Source organism: Populus euphratica, unplaced genomic scaffold, assembly GCF_000495115.2.
Source record: "Populus euphratica unplaced genomic scaffold, PopEup_1.0 scaffold6.1, whole genome shotgun sequence".
Taxonomy (NCBI): domain Eukaryota; kingdom Viridiplantae; phylum Streptophyta; class Magnoliopsida; order Malpighiales; family Salicaceae; genus Populus; species Populus euphratica.
The window spans coordinates 928,469-944,493 of NW_011499849.1; the positions used below are offsets into that span (position 1 = coordinate 928,469).

Here is a 16,025-nt window from a genome sequence, read left to right on the forward strand (position 1 = left end):
TCTCTTTCCTCTTTCAAAGTATATTTTCTTTAAATTCTGCTGACAGAATACTTCTAATAAAACTTTAATTAGTTATTTTTGGTGAATTGAAATAATAACTTTATTGACATGTATTGACTATAACCCTCTCCGGATCTTAAAAAGAATAAATATATAAAAACATTACTTATTCCTATTCCTAAGATGGGCTGTTTTACGAAGAACAGAAAAAAAAATGCCCTTCTAAGTTCAAATTTGGTGTTTGTTCGTGATATTTATTTTTAATACTATTTTTGTTGTTAAATCAATGCTGGTTAACAATTTTTTTCAAGAAAAATAAATTTCAAGAACTTGTTCAGGACCTGATCTATTTTCCTGGCATAATAGAGGGGAGAAACCACCTTTATTAAGTTTTTTTTGTAAATTAAGTCCATGGAAATTAAAATTGAAATTATTGATTTGTATTGAAATGCAAAATGAATGATTTTATATGACTTAAATGTAAACATTGATAAAAAGAAGGACCAAAGTGTTGAAAAAAATGCCCTTACACGATACAGATGAAAAAAAGCAATTTTTTTTTGTTGATTTTGGTTTTTGCTACTTTTATTATTATTATTTTTTAATTGAGCCCTGTGATTGCATTTCTGTAATGGAAACCAGTAATATAATGGGGAAAGAATATTTGCACGACACATACGCGAGAACATGTAAAGAAAAACAAACCCCGGGATGAAAAAAAGTTTAACGATGAAAGCACGAAAAACAAACAAAATTCAGGGACCTAAAAGGAAACAAGGCCACGAAAAGTGACGTGAATAGTGAAATGAGTGCTGGGGAACCGTGCACGTGCCGTAAATCACCCACTGGTATAGTTTGTGCTTTCAATTTTTGTAATTAAAACTTGTAATTGTATTTTGTACCAGCAACATATACTGCAATGTATCAGAAGAATAATAAAAAAAATACTGAGTCTAAGTTTCAATAAATCAAGTGGCAAATAATAAAATAAAAAAATAATCATAAAAATTTAATAAAATTTAAATTAAAAAAATAAATTTCATAAAAAAATCACAAAAAAAAACTACCGGAAGAATGAGATCAAACTTAAAAAATCAACGCATTGAAAAATTTAATTAAACTGAAAGTTTATAAAAAAATGAAGGAAAGAAAAGAAATCGGGATCATGAAAAAAATGAAAAACTTAAATTTAATAATTAAATTTAAAATAAGTAAATACCTTACAAAAAAATACTAAGAATAAAAATTATAAATCAAGAAAATAAAAACCTGTACTTAAATATCCTAAATTAAGGGAAATACTTTAAAATTTTAAATATCTATCTCAAATTTTAAGAGAAGAACGAGGAAGAAGGAGCAAAAAATCATGAACACCAAATCCACTGTGATATAACTACACACATAATCTCCTTAAAAAGATGTCATTAAGATGAATCAAACGTCGTTGTACAGGGCGGCATTTGACCACCCAATTGCTCCGCAAGTATTAACACATGCAAGCAGGTTTTTTTTAAATATATATATATATATATTAAATTACATAATTGCCTATAAACTAACCCAATAATTACAAAAACAAAGCCCAAATAAAAAAATAAAAAATCTTCTACGTGTAAGACGTGGAAAATCAAGTCTCAAGTACATGCAATTCATTCAACTATTCATAAAAAATATAAAAGACTGAAACAACCCAAAACCGCAAGTTTTAAAAACTCTTAAATCTTTTCATCGTGTATTATAAAATAAAAGAAATTCTAATCGTCCCCTTTAAATTTTACATGGACCATTATGAAATTACTTAATCACCCCAGTACTGATTTATTGGTTTTTATATAGGGGCAAAATAGGTATTTCACACCAATATTTGAAAATGTCACCCATTCCCTTCAATTTTTTCGCCCTGGTCCTGTCATTTAATCTCAATTTTCTCTAATAAATTAGTCTAAATTGTTCTAGAATCTGGTCCACCAAAGGCTAGATCGGCGGAAAATGGAAAAAAAACACTATGAATTGTCTGTTCACAAGACCTTGCGTTGGGATTCATGGTGCATTGTGTCTAATAAGTTATATCATGTGAGTGGATTCGGAGTACATTGCATAAATGAATTCCCTATACATTCTAGATTTACTGGTAATAATTAATTATAAACGCCGCAAGAGGACACTGCTCCTGCGAATACCTCACCTTCCAGTCTCCTATTAATAGTTCGCGGCAACTTATTAGATGCAGGACCTTGTAAATCCAAAGGCGAGCTGGCGAACCCTAGAAACAGAGAAAAGATCTTTTTATACTTTTAGATGCTCAACTAAGATCCTACCTACTCGCCTTTTCTTTTTTTTTCTTTTTTTTTTTCTGCCAATCATCTCTAGAAATGAAATAACTTCCAAGGAGGCATTTATGCCTGGATCAACCTCTATCAACTAGCAACTCAATTAGGCATTTATAGCGGCGTCAATTCTTTTAATTTCTTTTCGGTAGTGTTTTATGACGTGATAAATGTTGTTTTTAAATTATTTTTCACTTTAAAATATATAAAAATGATATTGTTTATATTTTATAATTAATTTTATATTAATACATCAAAACAATACACAAAATAATTTTTAAAAACAACAAACGGTGCCGTGCAGATTTCTCAACACAAGTTTTTTTTTTTTGTTTCCCCGTGGCGCAGTTAAAATTTAATTCCGGGCATCGCAGTCAAACTGCACCAATCACTATTTTTTACCCCCCGTAAAACCAGTCATTTTACAAGTGTGACACGTGTTTCAACTTCTAACTCACGCTGTTCATTGAAAGAGAAAAATGCTGTTGTTATCACGGAAAGGAAGGGAACAGTTCATGATTGTGGTGGGGGGATTTCATGAGGATCACCTCTCAAACATTATCCGTTGCCCGTAGAATAAGTTAGAACCAAATGACGAGGAAAGAGCCAGGAATTTTGGAAGTTATGCATCCACCTCTGACTATCCATTGACTAATGAACCCAACTACCGTATCACCACATTTTTATTTTTCGGTAAAAAAAAAAAAAAAACTGAACATGAGAATAATCAAAACCCTGTGCCATTACTACTATTTTACTGTTAATTGTCGTTATCGTTATTACTAGTATATTCTCCTGTTTCACTGTGGTGTGTAGTAATTTTTTTTTCTAGAATTAAAATAATTATTAAGAGTATAATTTTATAATTATAATAATCTTATAAAAAATAAAATAAAATAAATTATAAAACTTCATTCTTAATTAACTTAATATCAAATAATAAAATAAAAAAAAAAATTAAAAAAAGTTAAACTCATTAAACTTCTCAACATGACATTAACTTTTTAAAATTTAATAATATTTTTTTAAAATTATATTTTTTAAAACTATATAATAAAAAAATTGATAATCACATAATTGAGTTTGAATAATAATAAAAAAATCACCACTAAATCAGTGAATTAAAATAACTAGGGTTATTTTGTTAAATTTGCAAACCATGCCATTAACTTTTTAATAATTTATTTTTTTAGAAATTATTTTTTAATTAATTATTTTTTAAAAATAAATCATATTACAATATAGAAATATTTTTTCAATAGTACCCTAATATTAAGTATTTTTTATGCTACGATAACTATATAATAAAAAACAAATTAAAAAAAAGGCTTAATATACAAGAACAAAAACAGCAATAATAAATTACTGTTGTGATTTACAAAACTAATAGGTGTAAAGAAACAATACCTTCTAACTTTATACACTTAAAACTTGATAAAATTAAATGGAATTACAAAATTTACATTAAAATTTTCACTATAACAGCTAAAAAGATATTGTTTTAGTCTTATTTTTATTTAAAATTTTTGAACTTTATTTTTTTTTAAAAAGAGAAAGTTACCAAAGTAAGAAGTTCAATATTTTGGTCCAACTATATTTTAAAAAACCTTAAAATTTATTTTTATTTTAAAATTTTTTGCATTTTTTTAATATATTGATATTATAAAAAAATAAAAAAATTATTATTTTTATATATTTTTAAATAAAAATTATTTTGAAAATAACTTTTATTATAATCGTGATAAAAAAAATATTAATCACGAAAAAAAAACGGAGACCCGTGGTGGGGCCACATGTCCGAATATCTGACGAGCAAAGAAGTCACGCATCTGAATGTCTCTTGAAACAAAATTCCTTTCTCTCAACCATTAAATTTCTTTTTTTTTTTAAAAAAAAAACAATATTAACAAAATTGTAAAAATTAAATTTCTTTTTTTTTTTTTTAAAAAAAAACAATATTAACAAAATTGTAAATCCAATGGATCCCCACTCTTTAAAAAAAACCGATCACATTCCACAACAACAATAACAAGAAGCCCTAAAATCTTGATCAGATTGTCCGAAAACCACAGCAACAATCAAAGACCCCCAATCTTTCACACTAGCTCGACATCGAAAAACCCAGTCAAGTTATTTTTTGCTCAACAAACCCTCTTTTAACCCTCACCGTCCGTTTTTTTATCAGTGGCTTCGATCTAGCAATCAACCGATGCAAAGTCGTCAACGAGGACAGCACCTCCATCCATGTACAAGATAAGGAGGTTAAAGATCGTGAAATTTGGTGGATGCTGCTCGTTTTCATAAATGCATGTCGAGGGGGATCTAGGGTTTTCGAGCCTAGTGGTCCTTGTTTTCTGTGTAGTGGTTATTCCGGTGGGTTGGTTTGTAATTAGGTGTAAATGGCGGGGAGTGGTTGTGAGAAAGGAGGAGATCAAGAGGTTGATGGTTTTAGCGGCAGAGGAGGCCGCCAGGGCTGAGTTTGAGGCCACGGTTTCGTACGGCACCGTTCCGGTTTTAAAAAATAATTACCAGTGTGCTGTTTGTTTTTGCCCGAGAACGACACGGTGTGCCCGCTGCAAAGCTGTTAGATACTGGTATGTTATTTCTGTGTCAGTGCTTGATTTTAATCTGGGGTTTTAGTCCTTAATGCATTGAATTTGGGTTCGTTTCCGGTGAAATTTGATGTCTTTTGTAGCTGTATTTTTTTCTAATGAAGTGAACTGGAGTTGATTGTTGATAATAATTGGGTAATGTTACGGAAGCGAAGCTGTTTTAACAGTATGCTTTTAGAAGAATCTGATTCTTTGCTTCACATTGTTCCAGTTAAACAGGGGAGGGGGAAAACTGTGGAATTAGGTGCTAATTGTTGAAGGGAATTCCGAAATAGAGGTTTAATCTGTGTGGAGGGATTTCTGACTCACTAAACTAAATCATAGATCTTCTTCGTTCGTTAGATGCTAGATGTGAGCTAGCTAGTTTCTTGTTCTGCGTGGGTTACATGAACCTTTCATTCATATGTTAGCGTTGTAAGTGCACAGGAAACTAAGGAGAAAACTTTTATTACTAACTGAAAACATTTTAGCTTGTTAAGAAGACAGTGTGGTGAGTGTCAATCCTTGAATGAATTTTTAGAGATCTGTATCTTATAGATCAGGATCTGTGCAACTGGTTTTATACATATGTAAGTCACTACTGGAAAACTGCAATCTAATGTTTATCATCATATGAAATTAAATTCTATATAGAACTTTTGATTTTTAAATTGAACATCTGCAGTTCACGACATCCATGTGCTCTCAATTGTGTGAAGGCATTATTGGGAAATGTTAATGTAAATTACATGTACAATCTTCAAATATTGCAAGTTGGTAGTATACATGGATTAGGATGAAATACATGTTTGAAGTCAATAGTACTATTATTCTGTTATGTAATTTTACAAAGGTTGTTCTACATAATCAGGAGTGTCCTAAATCCACTATTATTCTGTTATGTAGTTGTAAAAAAGCTGCTCTGCATAATTGGGAGTATCCTGCAATTTAGTATGATTTAGTTCGCTAACTTTTGTCGAAACAGGCTTTATGAGGACCTAACAAGGTTTGGCCAACTTGTGATGTGTTCTTCTCTACAATCTATAAGATTCACTTTTTAATTGGTGATAATAGTTTTTGTTGTTTTCCTTTTCCGCCTTCCTTAAGTACGCTTCTGATCTTTCTAGTTGTATATTTGTGTCGCAAATTGGTTTGTTTCAGTTCTGGTAAGTGTCAAATTATCCACTGGCGACAAGGTCACAAGGAAGAATGTCGTCCTCCTCCCACCACATACCACATTAATGATGATGGAGGCAATCCTGGCCAGAGGGCGGCAAAGCAAGACCAACATGATATTTATGATGGCAGATATGAGAAAAGACCAATTGAAACATTCTCCGTGGAGCCTGTGGTGTCTGATTCCGGTTACTCTCCTGGAGTTTCACTCTTAAAGGATGATGATATTATAGCTGATTCTGTTTTACACACAGAGGGAGCAGATTCTATTTCTGAATCACCAAGCACCTCGTTTTCTGGATTTTCCACTCCGACGGGCTCTTCATTTTCTGGATTCTCTGCTCATTCAAATGGGGAATCATCTGACAGTGTTTCTGTAAGTGAGAGCATTAGTTCAAATGAAACAGAGGGATCAGACAGAGAAACACTGGCTGATATTGCCCCTGATACGCTGGAGTCCAGTCTGAACGAGGTGGATACGACCAAACCATCATCTCCAAAGTTTTCTACTTTGGTTGATTCTATAGATAGTTTTAATAAATTGAGTAAATCAAATCAGAGTAAACCTCATGGCAGTGACAGGGAGAGTCAATGTTCATCTAGTTCTTCAAGCCATAGTGTCAGTGCAAGGAATGATGAAACAATCACAAAACCAGCAAAGGTTTCTTCTGGTTTCTGGGGGAGAACTCTGGATTCTGTTGGGCCCAGCAGTGATGCTGGGGATGGATCTGCTCTGTCAAATTTCAATGGCCTTGTTAACAGCAAGTCATCTAATGACAAACCATCCCTACTTGTAAAGTCCAGTCTTTCTGGAAGTGATGCTCCCATCTTGCATGCAAAAAGCTCAAAGGTGAACAACATCATATCGGATGATGCACCCCCTTCTGTTCCTGGGGTTATTAGGCTTGCTGATGGAGCAGTTTCACCAGAAAAGAATGGCTTTGATGCTCTAAAAGTCAAGAGATCCCCAACCATAAGTTTTGAAAGGTCCAATCTTGTTGATAATAACTCTGGTGGAGGTTCAAATGTTTCCATTGAGAGTAAATCTGTATCATCGTCCTCTCCTTATGCACATGTTTCTTTCAGTTCTGGAGGAGTTAAATTAGATCCAAGTGTTTCAAAAGTATGCAGATCTCAAGCTTTGAGATCTGAAAGGTCAAATGTTGTTGTAGATGACATTGTTGATACTTCACATCTATCAAAGTCCAGATTATCATCTAGTGCTTCTCAAACCCATTTGAATTCTAGTGTCGGTGGGCATTCAGTTTCAAGTGTGAAACTTGGAGGAAAAGTTGAAAATGTTGAACCAGGTGCTGCTGCTACTTCTCAAATTTCTAGCTATTCTCCAAGTTCTATTAATGGATTGAAGTCATCAGTGCGGAAAGTTGTTGACCAATTCAGAGGACCTAAATGTGGGAGATATAGTAATAAGGTCTGGGTTATAAATTGATTTTGTTTACATCTCTAACATTTTCTTTTTCTCGAGATGCAATAAATTTCCATGAGTTTATTTTTGGCTTTTCAGGGCCTTTTCCCATATGATTTATTTGTGAAGTTATACACTTCGAATAAGGTGGAAATGCGACCATTTGGCCTTATCAACTGTGGAAACAGGTACATGACATGTTTCTTTTGTAGGGAAAGCAGATTGAAGTAACAAAATGGTGTATTTTTACAATCAGTTGTAATTAAAATGGCTTCTTTATCCATTATTTTGCAATATTAATACCACATGCTGTTGTCTTAATGTTAATTATGCTAGTGGCTATCTGATTGCATCTTCTCTACTTTTTATGTCAGCATTACATAAACTACCCCAAGTTGTTGATAACATATCCCGTGTTCCATTTCTGCAGCTGCTATGCTAATGCTGTTCTACAATGCCTGGCATTTACTCCTCCTTTGACTTCTTATTTTGTGCAAGGGCTCCACTCTAAAGCTTGTATGTTTCTCATCATGTTCAACTTATTAGATTCAGCATTCATTTTTTAATAACATGTTTTACAACTTTTTCAATATTAGCTAAGGCCATTCTTTTTTTTATCAGGTGTAAATAAAGAACGGTGCTTCTCTTGTGAGTTTGAAAATGTAATTTTAAAGGCAAAGGAAGGGAAATCTCCACTTTCTCCCATTGGCATACTATCCCAATTGCAAAATATTGGGACTCAGCTTGGTAATGGGAGAGAAGAAGATGCACATGAATTCCTGAGGTGAGCTGGTTTCTTTGCTCTGTGACCAAAGAAATAGCAACTTGCATGTTGTTATGATTTCAGCTTTTGGAGAATTTCTTGATAGAGAATTCATGAACAACAAACAGGTATGCAATAGATGCAATGCAATCTGTTTGCCTTAAGGAAGCTAAGGTGAACGCAGTAGGCTCCTTTGAAGAAGAAGCCACTCTCATAGGCCTTACATTTGGAGGCTACCTTCGCTCAAAGGTAATATCTTTTGGAGTTAAATGATACTCAAAGATTTAATGCAAATCGATTCTCTTTTTATTTCCTTTTCTTTTCCCCTAACTCTCATTAGCATATAGGCGCTCTTTTGAGAAAGGTTCAATAATTTAAATTATGCATACAAATTTGCTACTGTTTGCAGATTAAATGCATGAAGTGCCATTACAAGTCAGAGTGGCAGGAAAGAATGATGGATCTTACTGTTGAAATAGAGGGGGATATAGGGAAGCTTGAAGATGCACTTAGACGATTCACGGGTACCGAGATTCTGGATGGGGACAACAAGTACCATTGTGGCAGGTTTGTCAATTTGCTTTTCTGATAAAGCTATTTAAAGTATTGTTTCAAATGTGTTTATTCTTTTGGTTATTTATTTTTACCAATTTCTCTACTGCAGGGAGACATTGCAAACTGATTTAAACCTTAAATAGTTTAATATTGATTTTATATTTGAGTTGTTTGGCATTTGAACCAAACAGTTTGTAACTGAAAACATACCGAGTTGTGTTGCTTTGTGTTATGCTGCCTGTACAGCATTTTGATGATTGCTCTGCCAGTTTTTACTTCAAGGAAATATCAAGATCTGACTTTTCTATTATTTCTAGTTTATATCGAATCTTCTCTTTTGTCGGAGTTGTTGGCTTGCATTCAGAGTTTGTTTACCATCATCATTCTGTTCAGATGCAGATCTTATGAGAAGGCTAAGAAAAAGTTGACAATATTGGAGGCTCCTAATGTCCTTACAATTGCATTGAAGCGCTTTCAGGTAGATATGGAAATCAAAGATGGTATTTTTTTATCCAGTGTTGTAGGCATATTCTTTTTTCTTTCCTTACTGTGCTTGATTTTACAGTCAGGTAAATTTGGAAAGCTCAATAAATCTATTCGGTTCCCAGAGATCCTGGACTTAGCACCATATATGAGTGGAACTAGTGATAAATCACCCATATATAGGCTTTATGGAGTGATCGTTCACTTGGATGTCATGAATGCTGCATTTTCTGGTCACTATGTGTGCTATGTCAAAAACATCCAGAACAAGTGGTTCAAAATTGATGACAGCACAGTATGTTCTCTATCTTAATTTGCGAAGCAAGTTTATTTGGTCATTCGATGTGTTTTTCTCCTAGTTGTTTGTACTTGATTAACTTCTAGTTGTGGCAATCTCTTCACTTTGGTCCTGGATATATTGACATCGCCCTGACATCTCCGTCTCTTATATAAACTAAAAGAATTTACTTTCAATGATCAGCCATTGGTTACAAGAAAAGTTTGGGTTCTGTTGCTTTGTGCTTTAGTCAAGGAACCTTTGACATTTTCTGTTGTATTTGGGATTATTATCTGATTAAGTCTTTTATTTAGATGGCCAAGCCTGTGTGTTGTTTATATTATTTATCTCTATAAAGAAGTCAAACCTTGATTATCGGAGACAAACCTATGTTAGCCTATGTCTGTAAGGTAGCAAACTTTAAAGAATCAAGATTTGCTTTCATTATAGCAGTATCTTTGAAGGCTATGGTTTGTCTTGGGCCGGGAAGTCTTTTCATTGTTAGACCTATTGGTATCTGGGTCCCAATTTCTTCTTAGGGTCTCCCAGTGCACTGTTTTCGTGTTAACGCCTTTCTGCAATGCATCAAGGTTTTTTTTTTAATGGATAGAACATATGCTTGTGTGTTTGTGCACGAGCTCTGAGTTTTTGATCATGGTATTGACAATTATTGGCTAGGTTACAGCTGTGGAACTTGAAAGGGTTTTATCAAAAGGAGCTTACATGCTTCTTTATGCAAGGTGATGGATCTCTGGAGATTAGTTCTATGAAGATTGAAATTTCTTCCATGTTATTTTGTTGTGGTGTTTGACTCAATTAAATTTTGGCAGGTGCTCACCGAGGGCCCCAAGACTGATAAGGAGCAGAATAATATCTTCTGATCCAAAAAATAAATGCAGTCCCTCCAAAATCAAGGCAACAAACACTGCATTGAATTCAAGATCCATGTCTATGCAATCCGGTGTTGTCCAATCGCATCCGGATTCAATTCCTTCGGACAATTTGGCCAGTGCTGAATCTTTCTATTTTAAGCTCCACCGGCTTCTGAGGATTTCAGAAGAGGACTCATCAAGTGACAATTTCTCTTTTACTAGTGGCAACTCCGATGAAGGTTCATGCAGTACTGACAGCACCCATGATTCTACAAGTACTGATGACCTTTCTGATTACATTTTTGGAAGTTGGAACTCTTGGAGGAACACATCTGATTCAGACACTTCTTCATCTTCCTCCCCTTTGTACTCAAGGTATTCACCCCATGCTGATAAGAACCAGAATGATTCGCATGCTTTTTCAAGGATTGGGGGTCCTGATCTTTCGGACAGGATACCAAGCGGGGGGAGGAAGCTGGTGGATCTGGAAGGTAAGGGGGGAAATTCTTTTTTGCATCCTGACACGACTGAACAATGTAGAAAGTTAGCAAGTAGTAATAGTTGTAGGGATAAGGTGTCGACGAAATTAGGATCAGTTAACCCTTTAAATGATGTAAAATCCGGGGTATCCTTTAGAAGATCAGTAAGCGAAAGAACAGACTAAGCATTTCATGACGAGGTATTAAGTTAAAAGGGGTAAATAAGAGTTGGGAAGGAGGGGGGCTGTATGTAATCTTGTACTCTTGTAGTTGGCTTTGTTTTAAAATAGATCGGCCGTCACAATTTTTTCAAATTCCTTTCCGGGAAGTCCTCGAAGTGTATAGTGCAGAGGGGGTCTTTTCCAAGCCTTGTCCCGAAAGGGTTTTTGAACCCCATACAGTTGTTTACTTGAAAACAAATATAAAAATGATCTGGTAGATATCGTATTATAAATGCTTCTTTGTCAATATCATCCTGTTTCCCACTATCAAGTTTCTCTCAGAAGTTTTTCACAAGCTAGCTGATGAAAAAGCAGTCTGGGCTTGAGTCCTCTCTAACGTGGAACTACTGGATTGTTTGTGAGCCCACTCCTCATGCTATGGTAATCTATCAATCAAGATCTCCTTTTACCGCAGCACTGCCATCTGAAAATCTGTGAGTCCCAAAAAAAAAAAAAAGGCCCATATTTTTCATAAATGGACAGGTCTTGTGATGAATAGGACAGACATGTAAACGAGTGTAGGATAAATTTGTATACCCACTGCATCTCATTTTTCACACGTCTCGTTGTCTTTCTGCATTTCATTTTTACACATCTCCCCTTTCTTCTGGAATGATCTTGCTTGCTATATTTGCAACTGTAGCATTATAATTTGAATGGTTACTCTTGCTCCTATCAGGATATATTTGATCTTTTTTCTCATTCTTATCTATTTATATGAGATATTTTTAAAAGTAAATATTTTTGTAATTAAAAAAATAATTTAATAAAAAGGTGTTTTTTGCGAGGGTTATTTTAAAATTTGATGTGTTTGATTAAAATTACGATTGGAAATTATAGTTGAAAAAAATAATTGTTGAAAAAAATAATTTTTTGTATTTAATTAAAATATTTTTTGCATGAGAAATGATTATAAAATTACTTAAAAAGACCATATATCTCCATATATATTTATAATCAATGCTATCTTACTTTATTTTATTGTAGAAACAATCAACTAGTTGCTCTTTGTGTTTGTGGCAAGTAGTAATCTTGCCCTTGCCTTTTTAACTTAGACAGATTGGCATCAAAATTACTAAAATTTTGGTTAATTAGCTCAAACCAATAATGCGACTAGAAAGGATAAAATTGCATCTTTCAAGGATATATAACGGGACCAAGGAAAAGCTCCTATGGCATGCTTCCCTCTCTTCAACATCCCAGTGATGGGCAACCCATACGCCTTGACCAGGCAATCAAGTTTCCATTCTTGCATGGTCTCATAGTCGGCTTGGGTGTATCTTCGTTAGTGCAGTGGCATCTGAAAGCTCCCACTTTGCTCCTTTTCGTGCTGCTCATTTGTTCCATTATTGCCTCTGTTTGAGACGAGAGAAGGGAACAGAGGGGAAGGAAAATTTTGGGAAATGGGAGTCCAGATTAATGGGAGAAATTTGGGAACAGAGAGGAAAGGAGCAGAGGGGACGAGCTAACTCGAATTTGGTGCAGGTAGAAGCCATCGTTTGACAGAAGAAAGGACAAAAGAAGAGGTTGAGAAAGTTTTGTGTTAATTACAGTGCTGGTGAGAGAGAGAAGAACATGGAAAAGCAATTGTAACTTGCTTTTCAAAAACTAAGGTCCAACCTCAGTTTTTTAGTGGGAACTATATGAATTAAAATTGTGGTTCAGTTTAACTAAACACTTCAATATTACTTTTATTTTTATCTGTAGTCGCAACTGTAGTGCCAAACGGGCACGTAGGAGAGTCAAGAGAAAGAATCGAAAGATGACTTTACTATATATTTTTCTAGCTTAGTCTTACTCCTTTCTAGTGGTATTTTAGTGATGGGTTCTTATAGAAACTAGACAGTTCGCCGTTGGATATAATCTCATTTTATTGTTGTTTCACACTCTAAATATTTTTTTCGATTTAATCAAACCTTGTTTGACGAAAAAAAAGATATCTTGATGGGGGTAAAGAATGGGGAAATCCCCCGATGTCCTTAGCTAGGCACATTGAGTCAAGACGAAAGAAGTCAAGAACCTCTCAGAAAAACGATCCGATATCTAAAAACAAAATGATCGGTAAACCCTACTTTTTTATCATGAAAAGTCTCCCTTCCAATCCCGTCGCCGTATAGGGATTGAGTCCATAGTGGCTTTTTCCTGAGTTGCTGATATTCCGTGTATAAGCGGAAGCAATGACGTGTGCTGTATGAAATTTTCTTTGCAGTTCCAGGAAAAGCCATCCCCTTCTCTCTCCCTTTCCTCGCCCTCTTTTCTCCAACCAAATAGTAAATGAAGTCTACGAAGCCAATAATGGGCATCAAACACGACGTATAGAGGAAGTCTAAAGACAGGAAAAGTATCAAACTTGCATGACAAGTCGCAGAAGGAAAGGACAACCACGTGGGGTAAGAACACACAGGTTCAACCACCGCTCACCAAACTCCTGCACCAGACGAGCCCGTCCCTTGCGAGAACCCCGTATAACTGGAGGAGAGGACCCATACACCTCTTCGGTCTCCTGTTTTCTCCTCCATGTATTTTTATGGCCCATTATACCGATAATGACTGGTATCAAAACGAAAGAAATGTTGATATGTTATTTGATTAACTTCGCCCACTTGCCAAGTTCTTGCAAAAATAGCACAGTCGATAAAAAAATATATATCTGAATTAGCATAGCTTGAGAACTTATTTTTTCAAAATAGCATGAGACAAGCAAGTCTCAACTCCGCGATCCATCTAGACACGCAAGTGCAACCTGCATGACCCCTCCAATTCATTTTTCTTTTCCGGAGATCCATGCATGATTCCCATGCAAAATGATTCCCACATCCCAAAATCAACCTACATGTTTTATGAGTATCTAATGGCTATGAAAGAAACACAAAACAATCAAATGGCAGGACCAAAAAAGTCAAGGGAGGATAGAGAAGTGAGAGAACCAAAAAAGAAAAAAAAAAGGGATATAAATATATACTGAAGCTCAGATGATACATCTCTAAAACTATTAAAAATATCATGAATTCATAAATACCAAATAAAACTAAATTTAAAGTTGGTGGTGTGAATCACATGTGCCATGTGCCATCTAAAAATAATAATATGCTTATTTACTTACATATATAAGACGCACCAAACACATAAAATGCACCAAACACACAAAATTTAAATTTAATGGTATGCATGCATAGCATGTGCCAATAAAAATAAATAAATTAGGTTAATCTTTTGAAATTTGCAAGTCTACACATGTGCTACCTATGAATACTCATGAAATTCGATTTTAAAAAATAAACCTTAAGCTGTGTTATTTCGGATATATTTCTTAGTCATCGTGCAATTTTTGAAACAAAAAAAAACCCTAGTAGTTTGCTACGTCACCGAAGTTTCAACTTCAAGATCGAAGGGCTGTAAATCATGGGCGGACACGAAAGCCTTCTCTCAAGTGGAGTCTGCGTTGTCAATTTGCATCCCAACCCTGCATGTAGACCCATGCTGTCTGAATTTTTAATTTTCCCAATTGCATAAAGAGAATGTGGAGTGACATTTTTTGTTTTCTTCTTCGTCTTTTTTTTGACAACTTCAAGAAGATGCATCGCTAGTGGACGGAAGAAACACTCAAGTCATGGGTTATAGCGGAGCTCTAAAAATTGAATTTCTTTTTAACATAATCTCGACAACCACTTGTTGGACTATATTTTATTTTTCTGTCTCAAAGTCCTTGGATATAGATGGGATCATTTGACGTTTCAAAATCATTTTATTAGTCCAGTTCATATGTAGGGCAGCTGATCATACCATTGACGTTTCAAAATTGTATGAGCTTCATTGTTCATACCTTTTTTTTTTCCCAATTTTTTCCCGTTTTAATTGAATCCTTCTATGACATAATTAGATGAAATTAGGCTTGAAATTATAGTAAACATATCAAATTAAAAAATAGAGAACTGAAATAAAACATGAAGAGAAAACTCATGCCTAATCTCAAATCATCAACAATTTTTATTTTATTTATTTTTTAGTTTATAACTTTGAGAGGGAAAAAAGAAATCGTCTAAAATAGCAAAGAAAGAAAAAATTATTGATTTGGCCACTTTTCGACAAAACTAGATGTTTTTTGTGCTAAAAGGATTACATTTAATGTAATTTTAATCTTTTTTTTTTGTTATTTACATAAAATTTAGAGGTATTCATCCCTTCGATCTCATCTCTTAGAGGTCTCAAGGTATTTTACTTAATTACATGTAATAATATTATTTACATGACTTCGATAATCTTACAATCTCTTTTCGATAAATAAAGTTAAAGTTACCATGAAAGTTTGAACTACGATATCAATGTTATAGAAAGGAATGAAATATACATGTATCACATGTAAACATAGAAAATAGAGGGTAAGTATTTTTATTTCCAATAGGACCAATGCAATGAATACTTTATCCTGCAACTCTAGGAATGCAAGTAACATCATCAGTCATTTTTCAGGCATATTAAATCTATATAAAATTTTCAATTCATTGAATTCTATCCAACAAGTACTGATAAACTACCATTTTTTTTCATTATACACATTAAACTATCCCCACCTTAGGTTTCTCATGATCTCATCCCCACGTGTCCAACAACTCCTTTTCAAATAGTTGTAACATGTGTTTAAATTCAATCAAATTCCTTGATTTTTATATATATAAAAAAGACATATAAGAGAAAATGTGAATATAAAGATGAAGAAGTTTAGAAGATTGTTTTTTTGAATTTTATTTCATTGGATAGTTGAATTGCTAATTAAGATTTATTTTTGCGTTTCCTTAAAGAAAAAATAGTTGTACCAAACATACCTAATATACATGTGCAACCAAATTAATAATTA

The 16,025-nt window shown here is 34.0% G+C and overlaps 1 protein-coding gene across 2 annotated transcripts; it reads left to right on the plus strand.

The window, feature by feature from the left end:
* Positions 1–4,285: 4,285 nt before the first annotated feature.
* On the plus strand, positions 4,286–11,422 carry UBP16 (ubiquitin-specific protease 16). 2 transcript variants are annotated; one of them, XM_011018613.1, is made up of 11 exons: positions 4,286–4,921; positions 6,080–7,526; positions 7,620–7,708; positions 7,951–8,036; positions 8,142–8,304; positions 8,412–8,532; positions 8,693–8,850; positions 9,238–9,316; positions 9,404–9,616; positions 10,277–10,338; positions 10,429–11,422. In XM_011018613.1, the coding sequence occupies exons 1-11, from the start codon at positions 4,632–4,634 to the stop codon at positions 11,132–11,134; spliced, it is 3,414 nt and encodes a 1,137-aa protein (XP_011016915.1). In that variant the 5' UTR covers positions 4,286–4,631; the 3' UTR covers positions 11,135–11,422. The 2 variants fall into 2 exon arrangements, with proteins under 2 accessions (XP_011016915.1, XP_011016914.1); XM_011018612.1 differs by having other exon boundaries at positions 4,287–4,921; positions 9,232–9,316.
* The last annotated feature ends 4,603 nt before the right edge of the window (positions 11,423–16,025 follow it).